The following is a 13392-nucleotide window of genomic DNA, read 5'->3' on the forward strand; positions in this document are numbered from 1 at the left end:
TAGGCCTATTTAGTGCAGAGAGGAGACAAATAAGAAGGGACTAAAGAAGGAATGTTGCTTCATCAGCAAACTTCCTACAGTACTACTGTTAAGTCTGTCTGATCACAAGCATTTATTCAACTTTAAGAAGAAGTGATTAACTCTTACCAAAATTGTTGATGTTTTACCACCTTCTAAAGTAATTTCCAAATCAGACAGGGCAGCGTCAACTTCATCAACTTCTTTGTCACTGTTGTTCAAGTGATTTTCTGATGACATGATTGATAGTTTGTTGATGTGGTACTGAAACACAAGTTAGAGACCTTGCTGATTCTAAATACATTGTATTTAAATTTAACAGACTAATAAAACACCTATCTGACCTAGCAGAAATCTCACTACTGTCACATTCATTGTCACCCACTTAAATAGCTGTAAGGAAATACCAAAAAGAAAACCATGGTACAATAGGATAGCCCCAGGGATTACACTGCATGACTAGAGAAACGACATTCGGAGAAGAGGCTGGAAATCCATTTGAGATGAGTGCTGTGCTGTTCTACATTACAGTAACTAGAAGATAATACAGCTAAGTTATTGCCCTATGCTCCCATTTAAAACATTGTACTACAAGTATAATTGCACAAACTTCCATAGACTCTACTGGGCAAACAATGGACTAGCCAATTACAAAAATAGGCTACATTCTATCACCAGTACACCAGAGTTTACAGGTGGACGTCTGAATCACAGAGCTTATGGGTGGGATTTCGAAAGCACGCTCCACATTGGCCTAGCTCAGCTCCCACTGCAGTCAATAGGAGATTTACCATTAACTTAAATGGGAGCGCAGTCAGGCCAATGCTAAGCATTTTTGCAAATTCCACTCGAAGTGACTTGGCCAGGATCACAGCGAAACCATAACTGAGTCAGAAACTGAACCCAGATTTGAGTCTCAATCCAGGGCCTTAATCACAAACCCATCTTTCCTTACTCAGTTTATAGTACGTGAATGACATAGTTGGCTCTACACAGGTTTGCGTCCAGACAACATGGTTAACATGTGGCAGATGATGGCATAAAGCTTTTTGTGTAACCATAAAACATTTTGCTGTATGGTGCCAGTAAAACTAGTCTGGCTGATCCTCATCCTTTCTAGCTTTCTGTGTGACAGAACATCTCAGAATGTACTGCCTCGTGTTGCTGGTGCTGCTTTGTGAATTCTAGGAGCTATCTCCCAGGCAATACGGGATGGCTCCCAGATTGTTTGTCCCAGTTTATTTTGGGAAAAGCTCAACTAGACTGTGTGACAACTGTGAACATGCAAGTCCAGCTGACATATGACTTTGTTGTGAAAAGACTGCTTTGCAGACACCGCAAACATGGACTTTGTAATAGGGTCCAGTGCTTACAATTCTGGTTTTTAACTAGGTCATGCTATACTCAATGTAGACATAAGCATATCTCAACTCTTGTTATAGTCTTCTCCGGATTTTGCAGGACAGACATAACAAAAAACCCCCAAAACGACAACCTAATAATCTATCCTAGGCTACTACAAAGTTTATCCAATTACTCATTCTATACCAGAAAGGTGCAATGGGAAATGCAAACTTGAAATGCAAATGGCTGGTCTTATGACATTATTACATCCTTCCCACACCAATATAGGGGCACAGGATGGAAACTAGTCTCTTCCATTCCTCTGTCATTTGTGGCTGCTTCCATCTGCTCTAGGGTGTTGGGAGATCAACTCTTCTGCCCTCTCTGCTAGGGCTCTTAGTTTTCTCTTCGGTACCCTTGTTTCTTCACATCAGTTGGCTTCCACTTGACAGCCTCACGGGGAATCTGTGGGTTGGCATCCACAGTGCATGCCTCAAATATGTCCAGTAATTCCTGAAGAGCTGCTGATTGGTGATTTCTCAGCTCTCTCCATTGGTGATGAAGTCTTTCCACCTAGGTACTTATTTGGTTTACTATCTAATATTTTGGTAGATCTCCACCTCACAGCCCTATGCTAGCACTGAGATTATGTTTACATTAAAAATCCTCGGTTTTGTTCTAGCGCTGTATATCTTTGATTTCCATATCTTGCTGAGTCTAATAAATGCTGGGGGTGCCTTTCCTATCCTTGATGTCACTTCCTTCTTGAGGTCTCCATTAGCCAATATGATGCTGCCCAGGTATGTTCTATTTTCTTGATATTTCTGTCTTCTAATTTTATATTACTGCTTGATGCCTGGGTTTCAAGGATGTTTGTTCTAGCATAACTAGTTTTGAGCCCCACTTGGCTGCTATTTTTGCCATATTGTCTGTGTAATTTTTTGGGGGGGATGTCATTCAGTTGCACAATATCAGCAGCAAAGTCTAGGTCTTCTAAGCATTTGCCATCTACCCACACTATACCAGTGTTTGCATTATTATAGATTATTATAACAAAAAGAATGGCTGGGATTGCTATTTCAGCAACTGCTACAATCTAAAATTCCTTCTTTGTATTGTCTTGCAATAAAAGCAGCATTGTGCACATTCAGAAAAGTATTCATGCTCCTTAAAGATAGTGGTATAGAAACAACATTGAGATCTACAACAAATCTACCATACTAGAAGCAATTCTTCAAAGCAGTTAGTGGATCAGCTGCATTACAGACTGCCTCTCCAGCTATGTAGCTCCAAGATGGTTGCGCGCCTCTGGGTCAATAGAGATCACAAAGCCCAGCAGAAAGCACACAAAGCATCTCAGCTGTGGGGATATGGTTGTGGAATGAACTTCCAAAGGAGTATAGACAAATCTAACCAGCTTCAGAAAATGTTGCAAAATCTATCTGATAAAGCTTTTTTAATCATAACCAGAATGGCATTCATAGCAGGATCTGCTCCCTCTTTTACCCCACCAGAAAAAAACAAACAAAAAATCCTACACCCCCAAGCAGAGCCTTATAATCTGAGGAAGAACAAGAGCCAGAAATTCCATTAGGGACCTTGCTATTGCCAATCTATTTCATGCAGCAGGCACTCACGCACTAGGGCAATGGGCAGCAGTACAAAACCCTAAAATAGAAGTGATCTTTCTAGGGGAGAGCTATTTTCTCTGGTGTTCATTCAATAAGTATTTTTGAAGGCAGAAACTTGTGACTAAGTAGTATAATCCAGAGAGGATATAACTGCCACAGCAATACGACACTTAAATCTACAAAGCTGAAACTGTTAATGTCACAGTGGATGTCAAACATCATGCATCTTGGGTTGCTCTTACAGGAAAACTGGAGGATGAACTTACACATTCTTGCTTTCTTTATTCTTTTTTGCAAAATGACTGCTATGGGTTGAAATCCATATAGCCCCAGATTTGCTAGGCCAGTGATGTTTTTGCATGGGTGAGGAGGAGAGAAGCAGCCTGGCTGCCAGACAGACTTAGGACCACCCTTAGACTCAGTTTACAATCAGTCTTATGGAAATGAATGGTAAAAGCATTCGTAGGTGTATTACCTATGCCAGATTTGCACATAATATTCTCCACAACAGATAGATAAATAGCTCTGGAAAACCCACAGATTATCACCAGCTGTCTAGGGGCAAAGAGCCAGAAACATACAGTTCAGTAACCTAATGTACTTGTATTTTTTTTTTAAAAAAGGCAAAAATTAAGAGTCAAGATAGATACAAACAACTTTGAGGAAAATAATCTAAATTCCTTTTCATACGAAGTAATAAGAAGCAAATATTTAAATTACCTAAAAAGTTTAAGTAAACACTAGAGACTAGGAAACCAGCCAAGTTTCATTAGAACAGAAAGTTCAGCTTCCTGACAAAGATAGAGCAAGGCTGTTAATGAACTAGTTGCAGGGCAGTTTAGCTTCAATGCACCCCTTGATTTAAAGCCTACAGAAGGCTAAAAAATTGCAACTGAGTTTGATTTTTAAAAAAAGGCTCTGTCTCTTACCTGCAATGCTGCGAACATCATCATTTCTTCTTCTGTACATTCTATTTCTTCTAAAAGAATAGCCCATTTAGATTGCTCATAAAGCTGGTTGATTCTGATTGCATCGTACTATAGTGAAACACAAACACACACCACACACATATAAAGCATCTGCAAAAGAAGGCCTGGGGCCCTTTACACTTCAAACATATCTAATTAAAAGAGAATAAACATCACGAGACTTATTTTTACATCCAAATTTCTACTTGAGATTTAAATGCTAAACCACTTTGACACTGAAACAACCAGAATTCCCTGAACAGATGCTCAGGCAACCACCTGATTTTGTTCATTTGGCAGAGTCTTGATGTGTAAACAAACAGATTCAAATGATACATACAATGTAAGACACAGGACCACATTTTCAAAGACTGGCAGCTGAGCAGCTGCCCATACAAATGGGCATGCAGGCATTCTGAATGCAGACACTGGTCTCCACTTTTTGAACGTTTGGCCATACGTACAAGACAGAAATAACTCAGTACCTTTGGATTCAAGTCAAAAAAGTTGTAATATTTGAACCGGAGCAGTAAGGCCTCATTTTCTTTCACATCTTGTTCCATGAGCGATCTTGATGAATCCAGCCATCTGCAAGTTGTCAACAACAGAGAACAAAAAAGGTCCGGTTGAGTCTTTGTAACCGTTTTAAGAATGCAGCTTAAGTTTTTAAATACATGTCTTTAAACTCACCCTTGGTTGATCTTGGCTTTATCGAGAAGTGCCTGTGGCTTGTACATTTTTGCTAAGATTTCTGGGGATGTAATTGGCTGGCTGACAGCAAGTATACCAGGATTCCCTTCTGATAAAGCACTATCTCCAAACCAAGCTGAAGTTGGAGACAGAGGGCTTCCATCATGAGAATCATAGGTGGGTGTCATGGTTTTGCTATAAAGTCCTGGACTTGAATATATGCTTCCTAACAGAACAGAAATAACATGTGAAGTTAGCTTATGTTCTGTACACTCAACGCAAAGCTAATACAGTAAGTAGATTTTAAAAATCATGTGACTTAAAAAAAACCAAAAACACCCTGACGCTGCACTGCTTGTTTTCCTATAAAAAGCTAACCTATTTTAACTATCCTTGATAAACAAGACAGCTAGAAAGTTCACTTTACATTTAACCCATGTGAAAATTCTCAGAAATCCACTCTTAGGGGTATGAACTGTGCCTGCTTATCTTTCTCCAGCACCTAGCACATTGGGGGTACTACTGGAGACAATCATCATAGGCAATCCGTTGCTTACGAATTTTGAAAGTTAAAGTTTAGAGGAATAGGAAAATAAGGAGACAGCCAAAGAAATCACAGGAAGCGGGGACAAAAGTCCTAATGAGGTGGGGCTCACCTTTCACTGGGCCGATGTAAAGAACATCAGTGCCTACAGAGAAGGAAAGAAAGGAAGTGAGCAGGCAAGAGGGAGACAATGAGAGAAGTCAGAAACAAAAAGGGACAGAAGGTGAAAAACATGCACAACTGTAAAAGACCAGAATATTCTGGTTACGTTATGTCATAATCGTTTGTTTTCACAAGTTGGACTTCAAACCAAAACTACTCTGTTTAAATCATGCCCTAATTAAGTCAATTTTGACAGCCTCCATACAAGTGAGATGTATCAGTAAGAGTAGCTGTTGCGATCTCCTGACTGCCCTTACTGCTGCTCACTCTTCAGAACAGTGTGTGGTCACCTAGCCTTAAGACCTGCCTTTTAAAAATAGCTGATAATTATTCCATTGAGTCTGGTAAATTTTTCAAGCACACAAATTCTATTTGAAGGAAGTTTTCAATAACCTGGGGAGTGGTGTAAGGGTCATTCACCACAGTTTTTGTGTTTTCCACAGTTTTTATGTTTTGACACCTCACCTCTGTAACAAGTTATGAAAGTCTGTTAGGCCTGATCATCACTAGCTCTCTTCAGCAGTGATCACTTTTCCCACTGTGTTTATTTGCATTGAACATTGGAACAAAGGTGTAAACCTGAGAAGGATATGTTTAAACAGATTCTTGGTCTTAAAACTAGAGACGATGTGGTGAATTGGATATACAAAAATCTTCATTTTTATTTTTTTGTTATTAATAAAATGGCTTTGATTATACACCAATGGCCTGGATTCTCTGAACTCTGTAATGACAATCTGAACAGTTTATTGAACTGCCGAGACACCGGGAGTTAAAATTTCTCAACATGACTGCAAATTGTCTTGCCCCTTTACTGCGCTTAATGCTGGCGAGAGTCCAGCTACCCAGATGCAAAACAGTTCCTATTTAGTAATTTTCAAGATACTTGTTCACCTTGCCACAGTGTGTTGATCATCTCAGCTGTTTTTGAAAGGGAAGAAATATGCAGTTGATCTGTATTCTTTGCCTTTCTCCAAACCGTGGCACATCTCAAAAAAGTAGAATTTAAAATAAACCAACAGGTCAGTTTGTAAAGGCTGCTTATTTTCACTTGAAAATGTATGAGACAGATTGTGTGTGTATTAAGTGGGCTTGTTATGGGTTTTTTGTGTAGAAAACAATAAATCTGACATGCATATTCCTCCAAAGTGTGTAGTATTTGGGAGGTTTGAGTTCAGCATGAAAGCTGCTATATAACAATCAGACTTTTCAGCCAAGTCCCAGCAAGAGCAGAGAGAAATTGAATCTTCTGGTTCAACTATTTGATTTAAGACTGCTGGTTCTTGCAGAACTTTCAACAGTACACGGAAGGGTTTTCCATCACTGTATGTTCAGGCAAACCTGATACTTGGATAAAAAATACTCTCTTCTTATTGTTTTTCTAGAGAATGTTCATAAATAAATGGCCAATGTTTTGGCAGGCTGGCTTTCATCAGGGCACACAGACCAAATGAAGTCCTAACTTCAGATATTATTTATGCTGCAATTACAGGAATCAATCCTCAGGGGGTTTATTTGGGGAAAAAATATCTCCTTCTAAAAGAGTGACAAAGCTGCAGAATTTAAGGGCCAGTTTAAACAGCTCCCTGAAAAGTTAACAAAATATTCCTACCTGTTTAAAAGCAGGATGTCAAGAGTACAGAGGTTACTTTACTCATTCATTTTGTGAGTTAGGGGAGGGAGACTTTTTTGCAAGGTAGAGATTGATGGAGAAAATGAAAAAATGAAAGCAGAGAGAGACGAGAGATTGGATTTGTATTAAAACAACGTCTATTTCCGTCTTCAGTTAGGTCATTCATTCATATTGCAAGATGCTTTCCTCAATTCAAAGCAGTTGGTCCAGAATTCTTTAAAAAGCTATTCTGTGTACTCCAAATCTTGCTGTTACAGTACTATCCCTTCTGTAATTCACCAGTGTAAAATACCTGCTCTTCAGAATAAACTTTGCTTAAGTAAGATATGCAACTGGCCCTTATGTCAGATTCAGGAAAAAAAGGTGGTTTTCCTTTTAAAAAGGAAACTAAGTTTTCTAGCTCACAAGGTTACAAAGGAAAGATTCCAAATGTGAAAAGGAGGAAACTGATGTAGAGCTGGCTTCCTAAGTCTGCAGATATCCGGCAATAACTGAGAAGTAAACCGTCTCCATCTCTCTCACAGAGGTATTCCTTTTAATTATCATACTAAGATCCAGACTTTCAAAACTGAGGTACAACAACTACACACCTAATGAGTATTATTACAATTGTGTCTGCAAATCAGGCAAATGAGTTTGATATTGTTTTAGCATAAATAAAATATATTACCAACGTGTTGTACCCATCGGACAGATCCTCATCAGCACAGCTGCACCAATGCAGCTGCACTGCTGTAGTATATCTGGTGGAAGATGCGCTATGCCGACGGGAGAGTGTTCTCCTATAAGCAGAATTACTCCATTTCTGTGAGAGGTGGAAACCTATCTTGTAGGGACAGCGTCTCTCACCAACATAGCACTGGTGTGGACAGCGCTTAGATAGCTGTAACTTGCATCACTCCTAGGGGTGTCTTTTTCACACCCGATTGATGCAAGTTAAATCGACTTAAGCAGTAGTGTAGATCTGCCTACTGTTTTTCTTCTCTGAGGATTCAATTCCATTATTAGCTCTTTATTGTTTCTACACCAGAGGTGGGCAAACTACGGCCCGTGGGCCACATCCAGCCCGTGGAACTGTCCTGCCCGACCCCTGAGCTCCCGGCTGGGGAGGCGAGTCCCCACCCCTCCCCTATCCCCCGCTGTGGCTGGGTGGCGTGGCTGCCAGATATGCTGCTCTGAGCAGCATGGTAAGTGAGCTGGGGAGTCCGTGGGGAGAAGTCACGGGACAGGGAGCAGGGGGTGGTTGGATGGGGCAGAGGTTCTGGGGGAGGGCAGTCATGGGACAGGGGGGTTGGATAGGCATGAGGTCTGGGGGGGGTGGGCGATTAGGGGATAAGGAGCGGGGGCAGTCAGGGGGTGGGAAGTGGGAGGGTGAGGATAGGGGGTGGGGACCAGGCTGTTTGGAGAGGCACAGCCTTCCCTACTCAGCCCTCCATACAGTTTTGCAACCCCAATATGGCCCTTGGGCCAAAAAGTTTGCCCACTCCTGTTCTATATTGATGGCCCAGTGGTCAGTCTCTCTGTTCAGTGTTTTTCATGCCTTCTTTTAAAAGTATCACCATTGTGAAATGGAAGTGCAATGTAGTTACTTTCGTATGGCTACACTGGTGCTCTTGGCACTCAATTAAACCACATTCCAAGTGCTTCTACGGTCAGAGGAATGATTGTGTAAAATCAGTGCCATTTAATACAGAAGATCCACACCCTGTACTCAGTCACATCCCCTTGATTTCTGTCACACATACACCCTAACTATCTGTGTTGGGGAGGAGATTCTTCTACTGCAGAGTGAGCCAGCTTCTTTTCATGCCTGCAAATGCCACGGACTTCAGTGGCATCAGATACCAACCAACAGTGACCACTGGAGAAAATCCACCTTAAAAACGTCTCAAGCAATCAGTTCTCCACTACTCTTAGGAAAATATTCCCAATTTAAAGCCTTGCCTTCACTAGGAAAAGAGGTGTGTCTTAACACATGCTAAAACCCTAGTGTAAACAAGGCAGTTTGTTAGTTTTAATACATTAGCTGGCTGACAGGAAACCATAATGGGGAATTCAGGTTTACCTTGACCAACTACTACAAATTAAAGCTACAAACTTGTGTTGTTTAACTAGGATATTGTTCAACGGGTGCTAAAAATACACCTTCTTAAAATACATCACCATCAAGTTTACACATTTGTTCCAATGTGCAATACAAATATACACAACGGGAAGCGTGCTTACTGCTGGAGCGAGTGTGTGCAGTTATTCATCGGACTGCTGTTTAAGAGGCAAGCCTTGTGCTCGTCTTCCTCCCGTCCCGCTTTTTCGGCGGGCATGGAAGAGCCTTGAGAGTAGAGCTGCCAGTGGAGTGGGATATTGCTGGATACTGGGAACCTGCATAGGGGATTTACACTCAAAGCCTGCCACAGAATCGCGTTCCTAGATGATCCTTTCTCAAAGGCTCCTAGAATGCAGAAGGACCAGGGCATCAAAAATTACATGGAAAAGCTGGCTGCATCCCTTGCTGGAAGAGCAAACAGTAAGAAAAGAAGCTACTGCAGCCACAAGGTAGTAACAGCAGTTGCAGTACAGCTCTTCTGCCACACTAGAGCCTAGGGGATGATTGCATTCCTTTTCTCCCTAGCTCAGGGCCATTATCTGCCCTTAAGGGATCACAATATATATAAAATTGCATCCACACACACGGGCGAGTACACACACACACATCATTAAGGCTGCAAAGTCAAGCACTCAAATAGTAGGAAATACAATTCAATTTTTCTGTACAAAGTATTTCACTATTTTTTCCGCCTCCGCGCATCCCTGCCTCCTGCTGAATCCATGTTTAAACAGAAACATGAGAATGACAAATGTGAATGATAAATGGGAACTGTTTAATAACATTTTGCTAGGTGCCCAAAAAACAAACCTGGCTAAGGGACAAGAGAGCAGCAATAATAAAAATTATATCTGTAAGACACAGAAAAAATGGGAATTTGACAGCAATTAATAACAAAGAGTCCTGTGGCACCTTGTAGGCTAACAGACATATTGGAGCATGAGCTTTCGTGGGTGAATACCCACTTTGTCGGATGCATGTAGTGTAAATATTTCCACTACATGCATCTGACGAAGTGGGTTTTCACCCACGAAAGTTCATGCTCCAATACATCTGTTAGTCTATAAGGTGCCACAGGACTCTTTGCTGCTTTTACAGATCCAGACTAAAACGGCTAGCCTTTTGATACTTGATAGCAATTAATGTAACTTAGAAGTTAGAAATTATAGAAAATTGTTAAGGGGTACAAAAGAACACAGAATTTATGGCCAGTAGAGTTAAGGACAGTAAGAAAGAAGGTTGTTTTTGTGTGCTTTTGTTTGATTGTTTTTTAAAGCATACAAGGAACAAAAGGAACCCTGAGAATGGCACTGGTCCACTATTAAATGGAAATGGCAAAGCTATCGATAATAATGCAGAAGAAGCAGAAGAATGGAAAACCTGTCATATGAAAGGAGACTCAAAGAGCACGGCTTGTTTAACCTAACCAAAAGAAGGCTGAGAGGAGATATGATTGCTCTACATAAATATATCAGAGGGACAAATATCAGGGAGGAAGAGGAATTATCTAAGCTTAGTACCAATTTGGACACAAGAAATGGATATAAACTGGACATTAGGAAGTTTAGATTTGAAATTAGACTAAGATTTCTAACCATCAGAGGAGTGAAGCTCAGAAACAGCCTTCCAAGGGGAGTAGTGGGGGCAAAAGACATATCTAGCTTCAAGACTAAGCTTGATAAGTTTATGGAAGGGATGGTATGATGGACAACCTAATTTTGGCAATTAATTGATCTTTATTAGCAGGTAAATATGCCCACTGGTCTGTGATGGGATGTTAGATGGGGCAGATCTGAGTTACTACAGAGAATACTTTTCTGGGTGCCGGCTGGTGTGTCTTATCCACATTCTCAGGGTTTAACTGATCGCCATATTTGGGGTCGGGAAGGAATTTTCCTCCAGGGCAGATTGGCAGAAGCCCTGGAGGTTTTTCACCTTCCTCTGCAGCATGGGGCATGGATCACTTGCTGGAGGATTCTCTGCACCTTGAGGTCTTTAAACCACAATTTGAGGACTTCAATAACTCAGATATAGGTTAGGGATTTGTTACAGGAGTGGGTGGGTGAGACTCTGTGGCCTGCATTGCGCAGGAGGTCAGACTAGATGATCATAATGGTTCCTTCTGACCTTAAAGTCTATGAGTCTGAGTCTCGCATGCTAATTTGGGGCACTCCAATCTGAGATACTGAAAACATGATTTTTCAGGGTATGTAGTATTATAGAACACGGGACATGTTCAGAGAATTGCTCCCACTGACTTCAGTTACAGTTATGAGTGCTCAGCACTCCTGCAAATCAGACACCCAGAATAGGTGTAGGGCACTCAGAGTAAGGCACTCAAAAAATGAGGAACACACAGCTAGTGGCTACCTGTGAAAAGTTTGGTTTAAGTGATTTGCCTATAGCATCACACATAAATTGTGTGCCAGAGGCAGGCATAGAACTCAATTGCCCAGAGCAACATTCAACTGCCTTAACTACTTACCCATACTTTCTCTTCCTGCAACCCCTTGCCTCATTCACCTTACACCTTCCAACTTCTGCAACAAATGAGACAGCGATCCTTCAGACAACTGACTCTTCACTGTACAACTCTGAGCTTAGGCCTGCCTGTCCCAGCAGTTGCAATGGGTATACATCCCATTGCCAGGGACACACTGTGCACTGAATGAAACAGGGCTCCTGTGGAAGAGAGACTATGTGATCACGTAACTAAAGATGGTATCGTAATGTATTTGCACAAAGGGGTAAATTAAGGCAACCTTAGTTCTGGCATTTCCTAACTTCTGAGTGCTTGAATTTGCATTCTTAATGTGCTATTTCCTTTCTTCAAAAAAACATTCCGTGGTGTGTCATCATATTGTCACCCACAAGGGACATCAGCAGGGTTGGAATTTCTAGATCCACCACACAGACCTTGGCTCTTGTGCTAATGGCATAACTGACAGCAGTACCATGTTGTAATCATCTATGTGCACCAGCAGTAGAAAGGGGTGAGACTCTTTGCCAGAGGATTTCATAGACACTTACTGACTGTAGAGGAACAGTGAGATTCAGTGATTGTGGGTTTCATTTCAAGTTCTGTAGTGGAGTGTACTTTAGTACGCAGAGAGACTCTTCTGCCATTTTCTCTCCCTCTCCCCAGTCTCCAATCATCCCTTTGCTCCTCATCCTCACGGACTCTGAGTGCCAGTCTCCCTCCCCCAGACACCTCGTCCAATATCTCAGTGCCTCCCCCAATTCCAACTCCTTGTCCCACCCTCTTTGCCCAGCCACTCCCTGGCGCTCTGGCTCCCTGTAAGATCTGGCTCCTCTCCCTCCTAACCCACTGATACCCAGTCTCAGTCTCCTTGTCCAGCCAGTAAGTGTCTCATCTTCTGGTTCCCAGTTCCCCTCTTCAACTCCCAGTAACCTCCAGGCTGGGTCTTCCCAAGGTCCTAAATCTATTCGCCCCCTCAATGGCTCTGGTCCCCTCTCAATTTGAATAAGGTGGATTCCTCTTCCTTGCTGACTGGGTGTGAACAAAAGGGGGCATTAAGAGCAGAGAAGAGACAAGCTCTCTGCTCTCATTTTCTGTGTCTGGACCCACCATAGTCTGGAACTGCTGAGAATTTCAACTACAAGGAAGTTCTGCTTAGTCTGCTGCAGCATTGCCTGAAACATGCCCAGTGTGAACAGAATCTTCAGGGAATTAAGCTGCAAAGCTCTAGCAAGTTGCTACTGAATATGTCTGAACTGAGATTTTTCAAATGCTTGTAACTAGGACAAATTTGAGCAGATTTTCTCAGGGATGGCAAGAAGCACAGTCCTCACAAGGCCATAACCTCTGCCAAATGTCAAGTTCCGGCTCCAAATCATGGCTGGCGTCGGGCAACCTTAGATAGCAGCAGCACTATCAGCTTTGCCTACAATGATCTGCCTATAAGCCCAGCATCTACTGGTCAGGGTATCTCAATGTGCAGAATGTACCTCTGTAAATCTATAAGCACAGAGAGAGGCATGATCTGAAATGATTACTCATGTCATGTCAGTACTCAATAGCATAGAAATGGTATCAGTGCAGTACCAGTGCAAACCGAACAACAACTGTTAATTATGGCGAGGTTATTCAAGTTAAATATATGCAATTTCTATTTAATGGGATAGAAATTTACAGTTAAATGCATTTAACGAAATCGCAAACAAACATAGGTTCATACACTGAACTAAAGGCAGCAATTAAAGATGCAGAGATGCCTTAACTCTACACCAGACCTGGATAGCTAATCACTTTGGAGCGAAGGGGAGGAAACAAACTA

The 13392-nt window shown here is 41.7% G+C and overlaps 1 protein-coding gene across 5 annotated transcripts in view; it reads right to left on the bottom strand.

The window, feature by feature from the left end:
* The window catches only part of FERMT2 (fermitin family member 2), a 128494-nt gene that overhangs the window by 17052 nt on the left and 98050 nt on the right, over positions 1–13392 (bottom strand). For 3 of the 5 annotated variants that reach the window (XM_030562922.1, XM_030562917.1, XM_030562919.1), the window contains exons 5-9: positions 5308–5340; positions 4652–4877; positions 4447–4549; positions 3923–4030; positions 148–282 (exon numbers count right to left, since the gene is read on the bottom strand). In XM_030562922.1, coding sequence (XP_030418782.1) covers positions 148–282; positions 3923–4030; positions 4447–4549; positions 4652–4877; positions 5308–5340 — 605 coding nt within the window. The remainder of the gene's footprint in view (positions 1–147; positions 283–3922; positions 4031–4446; positions 4550–4651; positions 4878–5307; positions 5341–13392) is intronic. The other 2 variants (XM_030562920.1, XM_030562921.1) reach the window with 1 other exon arrangement.

The sequence above is a fragment of the Gopherus evgoodei genome, chromosome 4, assembly GCF_007399415.2.
Source record: "Gopherus evgoodei ecotype Sinaloan lineage chromosome 4, rGopEvg1_v1.p, whole genome shotgun sequence".
NCBI lineage: Eukaryota > Metazoa > Chordata > Testudines > Testudinidae > Gopherus > Gopherus evgoodei.